General features: G+C 40.4%; 1 protein-coding gene and 1 long non-coding RNA gene across 2 annotated transcripts; both read left to right on the top strand.

The window, feature by feature from the left end:
* Window positions 1-2,333: 2,333 nt before the first annotated feature.
* Window positions 2,334-3,710, top strand: LOC135117606 (uncharacterized). The gene is made up of 3 exons (XR_010276993.1): window positions 2,334-2,494; window positions 3,046-3,185; window positions 3,634-3,710. It is a non-coding gene; the product is annotated as an uncharacterized LOC135117606 (long non-coding RNA).
* Window positions 3,711-3,785: 75 nt separating this feature from the next.
* LOC135117564 (intraflagellar transport protein 172 homolog) lies at window positions 3,786-16,943 on the top strand (the record flags this gene model as incomplete). The annotated part of the gene is given in 27 exon segments (XM_064036972.1): window positions 3,786-3,908; window positions 4,543-4,681; window positions 5,037-5,167; window positions 5,273-5,361; window positions 5,641-5,780; window positions 6,208-6,285; window positions 6,288-6,331; window positions 6,409-6,514; window positions 6,780-7,001; window positions 7,557-7,729; window positions 8,052-8,168; window positions 8,409-8,579; window positions 8,902-8,970; window positions 9,074-9,319; window positions 9,557-9,698; window positions 10,130-10,230; window positions 10,672-10,778; window positions 11,029-11,245; window positions 11,583-11,706; window positions 13,081-13,369; window positions 13,605-13,699; window positions 13,781-13,956; window positions 14,360-14,611; window positions 15,047-15,143; window positions 15,481-15,621; window positions 15,933-16,051; window positions 16,824-16,943. Coding segments are annotated over 27 exon segments (3,828 nt in total), but the record flags the coding sequence as incomplete, so codon positions are not given.
* Between the last annotated feature and the right edge of the window lie 400 nt (window positions 16,944-17,343).

Genomic DNA, 17,343 nt, shown 5'->3' with positions numbered 1-17,343 from the left:
GAAATATTTATCAGAAGATGGAATTAATAAAATTGTTAAAGAATGACCATGCTGCTAGAGTTCTAAAGCCTACAGGGCACGAATACCCGGTGCTCCTTTAAATGCTATTGTGATTTCTACCTAGTGCACAGTGCAGGCCTACTCAAAGTGGACCGATGTAGTCGAATCATTATTGATATAATTAAATGAAAACGAACTATGTTTTGTAAAATCGACTAAAATACAAACCAAAGACAACAACAATCATAGTAAAAAAAATTAGGACAATGTTTTTTCCGATTTTCTATGAATAATGGCGCGTTTTTAAAAGGTTGCCTAGCAACAGTGTAAATACAACTAAAAGTTGTGTCAATAGAAACTGCGTAGTGATAAAATATATTGTGAAATAACTTGTTAATAAATATGCGGCTAAAATACTCTAAAACTATTTTAGAAGCACAGGTAAGCAAACCACTGCGTCTTACACAACCAAACTCAATATTTTATGTATGGAACCAATTCATTAGATTGTTAACGATCGTATTTTATGGTTTTGAGGACACGGAGAGTCCTATAGCTGATATCTGCTGGTCTCCGAACAACGTGAAGCTAGCTGTAGCAACATGTGACCGATTAGTGCTGCTTTTCGACCGGGAGGGCACTCGACGTGATAAATTCGCCACCAAACCCGCTGACGCTGCTGCAGGAAGAAGTCTTATGTTATAACAAGTTAGAATTATTTATTTTGAATATAATAGTACTTAGGTACCTGCCGGTAACAACACCGATATCAAACCGTGCATCCTATCCTCAAATAACAAAAATCTCAACAAAATCGGTTCAGCCATTTACGTGGAGCTAGGTTACAACCACGCGCAAATACTTATCTCCATGTGCAATATCTTATTTATTATCTTCATGTTTAAATTTCATGTATGATACATAAAATCGGACTTAACTGTCCCAGGTATTGCATTCAGCGAAAATTCAGAACTACTTGGAGTAGCCCAGAGTGATAACATGGTGTTTGTATACCGCGTGGGAGCTGACTGGAGCGGTAAGAAAGTCATCTGCAACAAGTTTCCGTTAACTGGGACACCTATGGCCCTGGTCTCGGCAGACAACGGCTTTTTACTGGGACCAGCGATGGGAAGATAAGGTAAATTGTAAAGACCCTAAAGACCCTAGAAATATTGACTTCAACTTTTGGTTAAAAGATTATCAACAGTAATCGACAGTGCATGTACAGCCGGTAAATATATCCGCAATATCGAAAATCTTTTTGCCATTTTCTGTACTCCCTGAAGTTCTCTCTACTTTGACTTTAGCTTTGGTGCTATTCCGATGCCCTGTTATTTCGATGTGCAGGACTCTAGATTGTAAGAGCAATAAGAGCAGTAGTATGTGGACTGGAGGCGCTTGCTGCGTGTCGCTGAGCGCGGCGGCGAAGGCACTCTGGCTTCGGGCCACGTTGACGGAACGCTGTACCTAAATGGACGGTTGTTGCTGCGATATGCTCTACCACCCACTGCCCTGGTCTTGCTGCCTCCTTACGTATGTCTTTCTTATTTGTTCTCTTATATTGTGTAAATAAAGGTCATTGTATGATTTATGTAGATATCTTGAGAGAATGACTGAGGTAGTAAGGTCAAAGAGAATTAGCATACCCCAGTGGTGTTTATTAGGACCAAAGACTGCCGGAACTGCGGGATTGTTCGAAAGAGCTTCCACGGTCCTGATACATAAAGGGCTTAGGAAGGAACATGGTGGATTTAAGTTAGTAAGAGTCTCACACTCCTTCATGCTGCACCCATAGTGGGAGGGTCTTTTGATGATTTCCTATCTAAAAAAGTTCAATTTGGGGTAGAGTAAACAAGTAAACATAGTTTAGAGCAGCTTGAAGCTTAGGTTTGTACTGAACATGTCCTAAGTCTTCATTAAGCTACGAACATTTAGTTCAAAGACATTAAAATTTGTTCTTTGTCGTGTAGCTGATAGTGGGGTCTTGCGACGGGCGCGTGTCCGTGTATGAAGCACAGCGTGGTGCTCTACTGCGCAGTTTGAGCCTCAGCTGCCGCCTGATCGTCGCGATCTCATCTCGGCAGCACCCAGTCCTTCTGGACAGGTATATTTCACTTACTGTACATATTGTTTTCTACTAGCATCGGTTATTCAGAGTTTTCAGTGGTAATGAATGATGGATGATCCAGACATTATCACTCCTCATATTGTTGCATCGAATTTGATGGCTCAAAACGAAGACTAGCTTATTGATAATTACATTTTAACTTTTACGAAGCATATAAAGTCTATCGAAAACAATTTTTAGACTGTAGCATTCGGAGTGTTCGACGGCTGTCTAGTAGGGAAGTAAAGGATTCCGGAGGGTGGAGCTTACAATGTTGAACATCCCCAACCTGTATGCGGCGCGTGCGCTCGCTTGGAGCGGCGATGGCACCAAACTGGCTATAGCTTCACAAACCGGTGCTGTTATACAACTTGAAGCTGTGTTAAGGTTTGGATGATTTCTAGTTTTATTTACGACTAAATTATTGACCCATTTACGGTTGCTACTTTTCGAACCTTCACATGCGTGAGCGATGTGAATGAGTAAGTGTAGACTCCACTGATTCTGCAGTTCTGCTGTTGTCTAGCAATGAAATGACTCGTACTCAAAATGAGATAGTGAAAAATATTTTTAAGTGCGTTTGTATACCGTGAATGAGGCATCATTCTTGTTTAGACGAGCTGAAATATATTATGATTTCATTGGTTATGGCGTGATATAATAAAGGAGACTTGATAAATATCCAGCTGATTACCAATGCAGGTATTCCACCTGACACAAGCTGAGCTAGATTCCCGCATCGCACCCGCCGCTAACTTCTGCTTGCATTTTACGTACTATCCCTTCTACCCACTTTTTATTTTATTTATTTCTTATTCTGTATCTTATAAGTTATTATTATTAAGGTATAGTGTATTTTTGTTTGATCTAAATATTCTAACTAAAATAATCGTTTTATCTATCTATCTATCATACAATGCTGACTACTGTCCGTTCAGACGTTGGGTGTGGCGCGACAGCGTGTGTGTGCAGCACGTGAGCGCGCGGCAGCTCGTGCTGTCGCGCGTGGCGCACGACGCGCCGCCGCTCACCGTCACCACCAAGCACGCGCCCGATATATTCAACGTGCGATTTATTGGTCAGCAATGTTTTTATGATTATTAAGTTCTCGATCGATTAACTTTGAGCAAACCTTCCATTGATTATTCAGTAAAAGTACATAAATTACTTCTTTGTATAAATAATAATCATCATCTCATTTCACGCCGACTCCGAGTCGGCAGCGAAACAACGTCATTGCATCGTGTTCAATCATAACTGTCTTAAATAATATTGAGTTTGCGGTGACAGCAAGCTACACCTCGCGGCCGGCGCGTAGTTAGCGCGCTGGCAGCTAGCCGTAGTCTAAATTCGAGGCAACGCGCCGTGCTGCAGCCGTGCTGTTGCGGTACTGCTATAATGTGCCATGACCCTTAGGTGAATTTATTATTCAAATAACACTTCTAATAGGATTACACAAAAGTTAAAAACGACTTGATTAAGACATTTCAAAAGTTAATATTTCAATTTTAAAACGGTATTTTCAGGAAACGATTGGTACGCAGTATGTCGTACTAGTTGCACGTTGATATTATGTGACATCGCAAGAGGATTGACTAGTGAGGTGATCAAAATTATAAATATTTACAATTTTTCGAAGTTTTTAAACTGGATTTCTTCTTAAAATGATTATTTTTGGTATAAGATCGCTTGGTCGGGTGGTGGAGAAAGAGTGTATGCGGCAGTGGGAGGTGCTTGTCTGCTACATCGTGCCGGCGAACTAAGTGTTGTTGAGTATGGTCTAGACAAAGTGCTGCATACTGTGAGTTCAAATAATGATTATATTGTATATTTTTATGAATATTTTTTGATGTAATACCCTCATTCCTTCTTGTTGTAAAAATGAAATAAAAATCCTCTCTTTCTTTCTTGACGAAGTTGCAGTTATAATTCCACGCCTGATGCGGTTTTGAGAAATCTTTCACATATAGATTTGCATGATGATTGACTCATAAAACTACTTCCCACTCGATAAAAATATAACCTACTTCTAACTACTCATAAACTGTTCGATTAGAACTTTAGAACCGACTACTCAAAAGTATTTCTAATTTCGATCAGAATATTTCTTCATTTGTAAGTCAGTTTATTATTACCGGTAACTGAGTACCAACTGAAAACTATTTTATAATAGAGGTAGTTTATACCCGCCCCAGCTTCGCATGGGGACATTTACCCACTATTTAATGGATGTGATTATAAATATAAACTTTCTTCTTTAATCACTCTACCTAATAAAAACCGCATCAAAATCCGTTGCATAGTTTTGAAGATTTAAGCGTACAAATGGATGTATGAACAGAAAAAGCGACTTTGTTTTATACTATGTAGTGATGTAAAGGTATGCAATTGTAAATGACCCAAAAATAAAAATAAAAATATATCGTATGCACTAGGTTCGTACAGAGCGAGTGAATCCTCACGTGCTGAGCGTGCGTATAAACGAAGGCGCGACGGGCGCGGAGGCGGGCGACCGCAAGCACCTCGCCTACCTGCTCGACCGACAGACCATTGCCGTCGTTGATCTTACCACTGGTAAGCGTTATTTCTATGTTAATTATTTCCATACATAGATATAGAAATAAATAGAATACCTATTCAAAAGAAAAGTCATGTCTTCATTTCATCATTTTGAAATACCAAAATTTTGGCTTATCAATATTTTGTATTCTATTAAGTAATTTAAGTGAATTGGTTCTTAATATATAAATATCAGAAAAAATATTAGAGAAATACAATTACACCACTCGTATGCTGTGATGAAAACCGGCGTGACATTTTACTATTTCTTTACACCTCATTCTCTTTGTCGGTTAATCCTCGTACATGTATACCTGAAACACATTACACATGAACACAAAAAATTGTTCACGGTGATATTGTTTTTCAGGAATCCAGTTAGGTCAGTGGTGGCATGAGGCGCGCGTGGATTGGCTCGAACTGAATGAAAGCGGACAACTGTTACTGCTGAGAGATACAAGGCGAAGACTTGCATTACTGAAGTTAAATACTGGTGATAAGGTAATCCAACAAAGAAATATTATTTACTCATAAATAAGGTACGTAACATGTGTTTTAACTAACTACGTGAAAAAGGGAGTTAAAGGTATTTTTTCTGTGTCTTAGGAAATCATAGCAAGCGGGGTTTCTTTCGTGCAATGGATTGAGAATAGTGATGCAGTTGTCGCTCAAACACCAACCCATCTGCTTGTCTGGTTAGTAAGCAGAAAAATCATATTGATAAATTTATTCGACTAATCTAACTAATCATAACTTCTACCTGACTTTTACATATATTTTGGTTAAACATAAATTTCAACTTTAATATGCCAACCAACAGTTATCTTTTAACCACGTAAATATGGCTATATATACGTATAATTCATGGTTATGTGAATATGGCATGTAAATATGGTTTCTGTGGGCCTTGATGCCTGATTTAAATAAATACCTGCAACTTTCATTAAAACACTTTCTATATTTCATTTACTTAGGTATAGTGCATGGGACCCAGGCAGCGTGGAAATGGCGGAATGCGGCGGCGCGGTGGCCGTCGAAGTGATCTCGCGACGCGTCATACTTGATGGAGGACTATTACCATATCTACAGCTAGACGAACATCGACTCGCTTTTAGTACGACATTGTCTTTTCATTCTATCGTAGGATCTGCAAATGCCAAAGTTGACTTTTTACCATTTTGTCTGTAAAATAAGAACTAAGATAGACAGAACTCTGGAAAAGGTTCAAAATTCCTTCTATTTCTTCTGGTCATAAGAGGAATCGACAGGAATAGTTATAAATGTCCTACAATTTAATTTAATTATAGGTGCTCTAACTAAATGCGGTGCTAATAGACCTTTTGCAGCGAAAGACACATTAAACGATGTTCTCGATCGAAGCGTCCCGGCACGTAGCTGATTTATTATCTGCTACGTCGTAGTAGCTGGCGCGTAGCCGCTACGCCGTAGTCAGCTCGTAGTCCATTTTCAGTTCAGTCTATATTTTAAGTTTCAAAGGCGAATATATTTTCGTGAATTCAATATTTGAAACGTACATTCAGATAATGCGCTTCGGAGTGGTGATCTGGCTGGGTGTGCTAGATATTTGGACGGGGTTGGTAGTAACGCAGATGTTGCTCCTTTAGGCAGCTCGCTGAACGAGCTCTAGCTGATGATGATGTACAGGTAAAAGCAATTGTACTACCTCTTTTGAATCAACCTTTTCCTTCGTAAGTAATAATAACTCTTTTAATGTTCGTTAGTTGGCTGCTAAATGCTACCGAGAAGTCGATGACGTAGCGCGCACATTTTATCTAGAGAAGACCGTTGAATTGGCTGCTGCAGAAGGCGATGGTGATGTCAGTGTTGGTATGTAACCGAATACCTCCTTGTCAAATATTTCTATCAAACTCAAAATCAATTATTCAAACTTGAATGCAAAACAACTCTTTTAAACGTCAAAACTTACAAAACGCAGCTTCCAAAATGCCCAACCACTTTCTTTTCTGGGAAGAATTTTTGCAACAAACTCCCCAGCATCGAATGTCCGTCTATACTATATGGTTAGAGGGACCTATTTACCTACGAGTATCTGGGCATTTGTATTCCTACGTGACTATTTACAATTTTACAGGTCTAAACAACGCCACAGTAAGGGCTCGTTTGGCAATATTCAACGGTGACTTATCCGCTGCCGAAGAGTGTTATGTCAGGCGTGCTGGTAGACCGGACCTAGCAGTGGATATGTATAAGCAGTTCAATAAGTGGACCGATGCGATTGCACTGGCTGAGAGAACTGATCGCGCGTCTGTAGCTACGCTTAAACAACAGCATATGGATTATTTGACTTCTACTGGTAAGTGGAATTGCTTCTTCATTGAAACTTAGGTACAGGTGAAACAAAGTAGCAGGTTTTCTTCGTTAAAGTTACGGTAAATACGGATTTTCGAATTTTAAGCCAATTCCCATTTCATACAAATTGACAGAGTTTTCCATGCAGGAGTTTAGTAACCTCAGAGTTTTGATTCGTGTCCAGTTCACGATTCAACAATGAAGGCCTTTAAGGTGAAAGTTTTTGATGTTTTACCTTAGTCGACCTTCGATATGAGGCCCGAGTAACTGGGTTGAGGAGGTCAGATAGGCAGTCGCTCCTTGTAAAGCACTAGTATTCAGCTGAATACAGTTAGACTGGAAGCCGACACCAAAATAGTTGGGAAAAGGCTCAGGCGATGATGATGAACCTCCGATATGAGGCGTGATCTTATCTTTCTTGGTTATAATATGCTAAGGGAATTTTGGAAGTCCTTGTTTAGCTCCGAAAATTCTTACTATTAAAATGTAATCCGATATTGTTTTTAATGAGAAATATAATGGTATCGATAGGCTATCGCTAACTCATGTTCCATATCAGGTCGTCTAGGCGAGGCCGGTGCAGTGCTAGCAGCATCAGGCGACGTGCAAGGCGCAGTGAAGCTGTGGCTGCGAGGCGGCCGCTCTCGACGTGCTGCGGCGTTGCTGTTGCAGCATCCGCAGCTGCTCAGAGATACTGATCTCGTTGATAATGTGCATACACAGCTTATTCAGGTGATTAAAGTACAGATTTAGAATTTGCTGAATTTTTGGGTTAGCTTTTTCTGATGATTTGAGTTTGAAGTTTTCATCGCGTTAAGTCATAGAAGAACTTTTCTAAATTCACCGTCAACGGATTTCTTAAAACAACTGCTTACTATAAATTTTCAATCGTCCAATTTTCAATTTGAAGAGTGGTTTAAAAACAAACTTTTATGTTATCCTTAAAATTGGACCTCAAAGCGTTTCTGCATCATTTTCACAATTTCGTTAGGTATGTCTTATAGCGAGTCATATTAACTAGGATGTGATGTGATTATGTGTCTATTATTTTCAGGAAGAATGGTGGGAGACGGCAGGTGAAATATCTGAACGCAGAGGCGATACCCGTGCGGCAGTGGAGTACTACGCTAAAGGAAATAACTATGCTAGAGCTGTTCAATTAGCTAGAGAGGTACTTGCGACTATTTATGTACATTGACGTTGTGTGTCTAAAAGAAGCTCTTGCTTCAAGTATTAACTAGTCTGATCACACTATGAAGAAGTGGTCCTGAAAAGAATGATCTTCAACTGCTTATATGGATGGACTATATTTTTTCCTTTAGACGGACTGTTAAGAATATAAGTATGTAACTATCACAGAATCAGAAGAAATATTCAGAAATTTTATAAATTAAAATTGTTTGTGCTTCAGTCATGTCCAGGCGAAGTGACGCGTTTAGAAGGCATGTGGGGCTCGTGGCTAGTATCGTCGCGTCAGGCCGGTGCTGCAGTGCCTCATCTCATCGAGGCGGGAGAATCTAGGGCTGCACTCGATGCTGCGTTAGCTGCACATCATTATAGGAAGGCCTTGCAGATTATGCAGGTTTGTGTGACAGAGAACTTAGTTTATATTGAACTTTATTGTACCTACTGTCTCCGATTTATGTAGGTATTAAATAAGTATGACATGTTGTAAAAGTTAATCGTTTTTACTTTGGTGAAGTAGGAGTTCTAATTGAGATGTAAACAAGTTTATTAAAACAAATAATTTTACTGTTTAAATAGAAAAGAAACGTACGTAAGCGTAATGTAAAGTACTACGCCGTAGCAATTGGTTACGCCAGCCACATTTTACTTCGCCGTAGCATTTGCCTACGCCATCTATATTTTGCCGTGTCTTACCAACATTTATTTGTTGTTTTCAGGCTATAGACGACAAGGAGTCTATCAGAGAGCAGTGCGAGCGACTTGGTGATCATTTTATTTCTACTCGTGTGAGTACTTATATTATATTTTATAGAAAACAATAGAAAAACGAATCTAAAACAAATATCGTGGAGAAATGTGGACCCTAAAGACCTATTAATAAATCCCTAGGAATGGGAGACGGCAGAGCGCGTCCTTACCTCATGCGGTATGGCGGAACGTTGCGTCCGCGCATACAACACCGCGGGGAAAGTGGCCGACGGCTTACAGCTCGCCGCCGCACAACTCACTGAGGAACAAACGAGGGACATCTACATACCACTAGCGCAACAGTTGAGGCAAGACGGACAACTGCGCAAGGCTGAACAGATTTATATAGGACTTGGAGAACCAGATGAGGCTATATCCATGTATAAGGTAATATAGTTCATTTCTTAGTTTATAAAATAAACACGTGGTGTGCACGCTATTCAAACAAATTTTTATGCAGGCAAAACTGGCTACCGGCTTATAAACGGTGTAGGCTAAAATTAGATCCATTAATGCAATGATTTATCCTCAATTATGTAGTAACTATTAGACTTAGGCATTTTAGATATCATTGTAGTTAGTACATTTAGTTACTACAACAGATATTCCTGGTGTGGTTACCAGGAAGCGTCTCAATACGAAGCAATGTTACGCTTGGTGGCAGCTCACCGCAGCTCGCTGCTAGAAGCCACGCGTCGCCACATCGCGCAAGCTCTGCATGCCTCCGGAGATCTACGCGCCGCTGAGAATTATTACATACAAGCTGGTCAGTTTACATCTCATAATCTTTTGAAAATAATCTGTATTTTGTTGACGTTTATGTGAAAAATCATCTATCGAAGATCCCGGACCCCACTAGAACCTTTTTTCTTCTAAGCCCCGGCTCCAGAAGGAATAACTGTGGTAACTCTTTCGAATAATTTCGCAGTATTATGTTTTGGCTTTGGTATATAAAATTGTTATTTTGACTACATATTTGTATATCGATTCTTCAATTGAACTATTAACATAACTTGGCAAGTCAAGATCGGCAAGTGTTGAAATAATCTGTTTGTACATCTGTTATCCAATAAACCCGTTAGAGTAGAGCCAAAACTAGTTAGTTAGTAATTGGATGGCACTGGAAGCGAATGATTTAACTAAGATGGGTATTGTAGGAAGCTAATGATATGATACAGATTGAGATGTATATTATAGGTGAGTGGAAGAGCGCGATACAGATGTACCGGTCGGCGGGGCAGTGGGAGGGCGCAGAGAGAGTTGCTCGCGCGCATGCTCCCAGCGCCGTACAGCAACAGGTACAGATTTAAAGTTCTGACTCCGTGTAAACATAAAAGGAAGTTGGTTTTCCGTGCTTTGTATGCTGTGATGTATTTTCAACGTTCCTCCGTAAATAACTTTTAACGTTGTTGTCTATTGGCTCATGATATACCCATTATTGTTATTTCTTAGAGTCTAAAAGAGCACAACTCCTTAATACTCCACTGGCTGGGGAACAAATAGGCCAAGTAGGCAGTCGTTTCATGAAAATACTGCTAGACTTACTGGCTTCAAATTTTCATTCAGCATGTTCAACAAAGTTTTGAACTCGCTGAATGAAATTTTGACTCTATATACAGTTCCTTTACAAGGCAAACATATCTTCTACTCGTTTCAAATATTGCTTTCTACTGCCCTACAAGATAGCAACACCATTGAATCGACTCCAATGCTTTAGTTAAGGCAATTGTAATGTCTAGGTGGCGCTACAATGGGCGGGTGCCCTTGGCGGAGCGCCGGCAGCGCGCCTTCTGGCCGCGCGGGGACTGGCCGCGCTCGGGGCACGATGGGCACTGCAAGCACAAAGGTACATATTCTCTTATAGCTGTTCCGAGCTTTTATTTATTTATTTATTATTTTGCTTACAAGAGATAGGAAATTGATACTACTAGGGCCACCGTCGAAATTCCATCTCTGCTTTTGAGGTGATATGATGGACCAGATTTAAATGCTACGTGAAAATTGTTTTTCATTTAGTAACCACATTTTTTTGGTATGGTAGAAATTAACATATCTCAAACATGGCATCAAACTAAGCAAGTTCTTCATATCATCAGATGGGACATAGCAATGGAGCTATGCAGCCTAGGAGGCGGCATGACTCGCAGTGAAGTAGCTCGTGCTGAAGCCGCGTCATTGGCTGACGATCGGCCGGATGAAGCCGAGGCCGCGTTCCTGCGAGCCGGCGCGGCTGACCACGCGGTCCGCATGTGGCTGCAGCACGGGAAACATCAGAGAGCACTGGCGCTGGCTGAACAACATGCTCCTACTCTGGTAAGTTTAACAATTGCATGAACAAAACTGAGCTAAAATATCTCAGTTTTGTTCTGGCTGCGGGATTGTTCGAAAGAGTTACCGCGGCTCTGGTACAGAAAAGGCCTACGAAGGAACACGATGGATTTTAGTCGGGGTCATTTAAATTTGATGATTTTGCCACCGTACAAAAAGGATATATATGCCATGCCATCTGCAGTTTCAAATGGAATATGGTAGATTTAGATTAGAGTTGGAATTAGAGAATAAGGAAAAGTGTTTTGTCATGCCTCGGCAAGGCAACGCCAAGCAAGGAAAAATAGGTCGGGTTCAAGTTTAGATGGTTACTTTTCCTCAGGTTGAAGAGGTGTTAGTTGAAGGAGCTAGGGCGGCCGCTGAGCGAGGAGACTTGGTGCAGTTTGAAACGCTTATGATAAGAGCTAATAGACCACGTGAAGTTGTGCAACACTACAAAGATTTAGGTATTTTACTATTTGTCTTCCTGACCTACTACACACTTATTTATACTGTGTGAAAGATACGGATGAATAAGGCTGGATATAATGTAACTTGAGAGATGACGGCAGATAGAGTAGTATGGTGATGAACAAAATTGATGCGTTAACTCAAAACATAATTAGGATAAAGCAGGAGGATGATGATATATTAGGGTTAAAGTATGAAATTGCCGTTTTATTCTAGTAGGTTTTGAATTGCCATAGAGTCTTCATGGTTTGAGGTTTTCGAATGGAACTTTTTCACGTGGTTTCTGTGATGTTCTTCTTTAAAAAATGTGAAACATTTGATTATCGATGTTCAATTGTTTTGTTATTCAACTTAAACAAGAAAGATGGATACTGCGAAAATTTGAGTAATTTTTGAATATGAGTTCCGACGCGGGATTGAACGGCAGAAACAGCCCGCAATATCAATGCTGCATTTGAAGAGGTGTCTGCTAATGAACGCACCATGCGATTTTGGATTAAACGCTTTCGTGGTGGAAACTTCGACTTGAAGAACGAGCCATGAGAAAGACCGCCTGACAGGTGATTAACGAGAAATTAAGAGAGACGGTGAACGCCGATCCTAGTCAAACTACCCAGATACCCAGCCGAACACCGAATAATGTTGAAAAATTAGCAGTAAAACAGCCACGACTCATGAATCGACCTTCACCGCTATTGCTCCATGACAACGCGAGGCCTCATACAGCAAAATAAACCGTTTTAACTCTTCAGGAACTGCAGTTGGAAACTATTCGTCTTCCTCCATATTCGCCAGACCTTGCTCTAACGGACGACCATTTTTTTGTGATTTGGACAATTATCTACGTCACAAGAAGTTTCTTCCCAGGAGGCAGAACAAAATTCTTTCACACTGTTTGTGCAGTCTAGATCCTCAGAGTTCTATCGTAAAGGCATAAATGACCTTCTTATTAGATGACCGCAATGTATAGATAATAATGGCAACTATTTTGATTAAATAAGTTTGTTAAAAATTTAAAAAATACAATTTAGGTTTTCAGTACAAATCGGCAATTTCATACTTTAACCCTATTATTTATTTTATCATAAATTTATCGGTGCAGCTCTTTCAGTTTACGCCTATCTAGTGCGAACTCCTGAACGTCCTTACACGTCACTTTCACCTTTTCTTTAATTTGCTTGATTTCACTATACCTTGGACGACCTCTTCCCTCTTTCCTTCGACCTTCCTTCCACGACAAGAGCTAGGCTCTTAAATTAATGATCATGATATTTGTTGGTAAAGGACTACCCTTGAGTTTGTTTCTGCATTTTTGAAGTTTTAAAATTATGTAATATCCAGCTTGCAAAACGTTTTTATTTCATACACAGAGTTATGGGACGAGGCTGCCCGCGTATCCCGGGAGTACGTCCCCGAGAGCGCTGGGGAGGACGGCGAGGCGGTTCCGAGCGAAGTGCCCGCTTTGCTCGCGCGAGCTGCCGAACACGCGGAGAGTGCTGACTGGGCTCGTGCTGTGAGGTTGCTGGGAGCTGCCAGTGCCGCTGCTGCTGCCACTGCACCGCGCTTGGCCGAGCGAGCCGCACTCAGGGCTGCAAGGCTTGCGAGGGACCACTTGCAAGGTGCTCAGAGACGGGCTGCAGCTGATATGTTAGCCGAACGGTAAGGGATGAATCACAATTTAAAGTCTACAGGTTTCCGGTATTACACTCTAAAAGCGCCGAAATCATGTTCGGTTCATGTATGTTGATGACATGCCAACACCATCGCTGCATTGCCTGCCTTGTTCGATCTCGCAGTAGTGTCTACTACAGGAAAATACTAGTGTATATGTAGCCGTGGAATGTAAATAGACCTGATTTCCAGTCTTTTCAATATTACATTATTATTTCTTCAGATTTGCTGCGATTGGACAAAATGATATCGGCGATCAACTTCGAGCTGCTCTCACTGAAGGTTACGAGACGGATAATGAAGCACCAGGTAACCATAGTCCCATTTAACAACATAAAGACTTACTGTCACTAAATATACTATTATAACTCTTTAAAGGACCATCAACGGAATACGAAGAAGAGGAAGAAGAACAGGAGGCTCCTCGCGAGGCGGAGTCGGAGGCCGAGGCAGAGACCGAGGCGCTAGAGCGGCTGGCGCGAGGCGGGCACTGGCAGCGCTGCCTCGCTCACGCCGGCAGACGAGCACCGCACTACGCGCTCAGATATGCCGCACATCTGTTCAAGGCTCACCCGGTAGGGAACACTGCCAAAGGAACCGCTTAAACAAAATATTAATGAAAGCTAACTAATTATATATCTCCATTTCCTGCCATACGTATCCCAAATAATGGTGGTGTCAGCATTCCTAATTTTCTTTTCCACTTCGCTCTGTCTTCGACATCGCTCTCAGACACCTGGAACTCCTTCATATCTTTCGCCACTACATCCAAAGCCAAAGCTAACTACTACGTATGAATAATTGATATTGCTTAAATAGTCTATTGAGGTTTGATCGACAATATTTAAGTACTTGAAGCTCTTGTAACATTATTAAGAATTATAAAAAATTTGAAGACTTCTTCTTCATAACAGTAATTGAAGGAGGCGAAAACTGATTTTAAAATCATTTTACTGATACAAGATTTTTCTTCCGTAGCGCATGGAAGGTATCGACATTGACAGTGAAGAGCCTCCAGAAGTTCTAACGCAAGTCCTAGACGTGTTGCGTCAATACCTCGGCAGTGACGAACCGGGAATCGAATCCTTGACCGGCAGTGACGCGCCTTTAGCCAGGGCGGTGTGCAGTGAGCTGTTAGTCAGAGTATCTACTGCGCCTAAGTCAGTGTCAGCGTTGAAGGATGCAGCTACGGTTATGGTGGCTGCCAGTGCTGAGGATAGAGTTCTACAGGTAAGGCAAATAATAATTGGCCCATACCACGGAGTACAAAATGACTGGCGGAGATGTCATAACGCAAAATCTCCTAAGAAAGTAGCCAAAATGCGGGTGTTCGGGGACGTAAAAGTTATTAGCTCTAACGTCCTACCTATCACCTTCTTTGGAACCCACCACTTCTTTGGACTTCTTTGGAAATCACCAACCAATCAATCTTTGACAGATGTCCCAAGAAATTCGAACGCGGATACTAAACTAAGTTAATAGTAACTGATCGTTTTAGTCACTTATACCGTAAGTTACTTGACCTACAAGACCTGACCTATCTAGTCTGACCTATCTGTCTTATGCATTTCTATTAAAATTTCTGCTCATCTTTCCGTCTGCCGTAGCGTATACAGAATTTTCCACTGCAAATTACAAATTTTATCACATCGACTTTGGTTGCAGGCCATTACTTTATTGATTGCACTTCACGTGCCTCAAATAGCCGGTAAGGCAGCGAGAGCACTGCCTCGGTATACAGACATCATTGTAGCAGATGTGGGTAAGTCATTTTCGTATTAAATGTTTCAAGCTACGGGCTACAGTAGCTACGCGCCGTAGCCACTGGCTACGCAGCGTAGCATAGCGACTACGCCACGTAGCAATATTGTAGACTTGGAATGAAAACCTCGGCAATGCTTTCTGGTCAACATTTTATTTGATGGTGGTATAGGGTGGGCATTTTTAGAGGCTGTCTCATGTAATGCTGACGTTCGACAACTGTTGTTTTTCAGCCTACTTTGAATAATCTTTTGATTTTGATTGATTTTATTCAAACATTTTTTTTCTTCTGGTAAGTATTTTTACTTTAGTTGTTTTATAAGTATTGTCGTGTACAGCATATTACGCATGCGGTATGGCAGTGAGGGCAGAAGGACCAAGCGGAGCCCGCGAGGCGTTTGTCTTACTCAACCGCTGTCTCGACTTAGCTGAGGCAGCTGATGATGACTCCGCACACCTGCTAGACTATACTGATTTTGGTAAGTGACTACATTTCAGGTATTTCAAAATGCACAAATAAATGTTTCAATTTACTTGATGTCATAAAACTTTTTACAAGGATAAAACCGACTTCAATAATATAGTATACCTAAACCCTTCTCCTAAGTCCCATTAAAATTGCTTCAGCCAAATGTGTCACAAAATTTACATACAAATAAGTCAAACTGAATACCTCCTTTGCAGAAATCTTATAATATAAATAAATTTGTTTTGACTGTTAATTAGAAAGTCATATGTCGTTCCATAGTGTGAATCTCTAAGTTTCAATTTATATATCTACTATTCTCAGAGTGCACGGACTGGAGTCGTACCCCACTACTGTTGGATAGCGGCTGCGTTCGCGGCGCTGCACTGGAGGACGCTCGTGAATGGGTGCTGGCCGTCTCTATGGACCAAGCTGTTGAACAGGTAACATACATAATAAAATAAAATTAGAATTTACTAATGCGTAGTGTAATACCTATAATAGATATGATATACCTTAAAATTTCATAAGATGTTCCAAATAATAGTTGTTTGATTTTATTACTTTAGGCAGTATTGTACGCATGTATAACTTCTTATATTAAGTTTAGCGACTATTCCATAACTTGTGATAAACCGCTTCTCATACAATTGCTCCATTTACGTTCACAGTCATCTTCATTTACTGGGTAACTTTATAAACTTGCGACTTGACATAAATTATTTAGATCATAATGAGAGTTTCCGGATCAGCGATCTCGTGAGGATCGCGGGATTACTAAAACTTTGAGCTTTTAATAACGAGTTTCCCAACAACGAAAGTTTTATAATGTCCCTTGACTTAGAAGTATTAAATCGATTTAAGATGTAAATCTAATTGGTCTTTTGTTAACTTAATTGTGGCCAGATTACGTCGCATCGTTTTAGTAGACAGAGTTACAAATTAGAAACCATTTATTTAACATTTTACGTTGCTTTATCCTGAATGTTTTCTTTTTAATCTGTTCAGCGGCTTACTTGCGCCATCCCGAGGTGGTATTAATCTCCATTAAGTTGAGGATCAAAATGAAAAAATACTTAAACAAACTTGTACACTGCGAGTTCTAAGACTTAGTTTTTTGCAACACATCAAACTTTATTTCTGTAATCCACACCGTTATTTTATCCTTTATTGTATTTAAAAGTAGATCCTAATCCCATGATATTATTTTCATAGACGTTGCCTGTGGACGGTCGAGACATGTACGCTTCCAACGTTGGCGAGACGGAACCGTGCTGCGTTGTTACCGGCTATCCATTGGGCTCTAGGCTCGTCACTTTTACTAACGGTATGTAGTTCTATCAATATAGATAATATTATTATTTAAAATATTTACAAACTACTTAGTGGAATAATCGTTTTCGAAACTGGGCACATAATTTTTGAAAATTTCGTGAAACGGACGATAGTCTTGATAGCGTACTAAAAATTATTGAACGGGAGAGGGCCATAAAAAATAGATCATAAGAGAATTAATAAATTGTTTGTAGAAGACTTTGAGACAAAAGCTTTATTAAAATAGATCTGAACATCACTCTAATAATAATCAAATAGTCCTGTAATTTTTCATAAATTGACTCCTTTCACCGTGCACAAGTTATGATTAATTATCGTGGGGCCGCAACGAGTAGGGTGATGACATACAGCCTTATTAAGTGCCGGCTCGACAGGACTCTCCAGTCACGATACATTAATT

The sequence above is a fragment of the Helicoverpa armigera genome, chromosome 11, assembly GCF_030705265.1.
Source record: "Helicoverpa armigera isolate CAAS_96S chromosome 11, ASM3070526v1, whole genome shotgun sequence".
In the NCBI taxonomy this organism is placed as follows: Eukaryota; Metazoa; Arthropoda; class Insecta; order Lepidoptera; family Noctuidae; genus Helicoverpa; species Helicoverpa armigera.
This window is presented reverse-complemented; position numbering and strand designations above follow the sequence as displayed.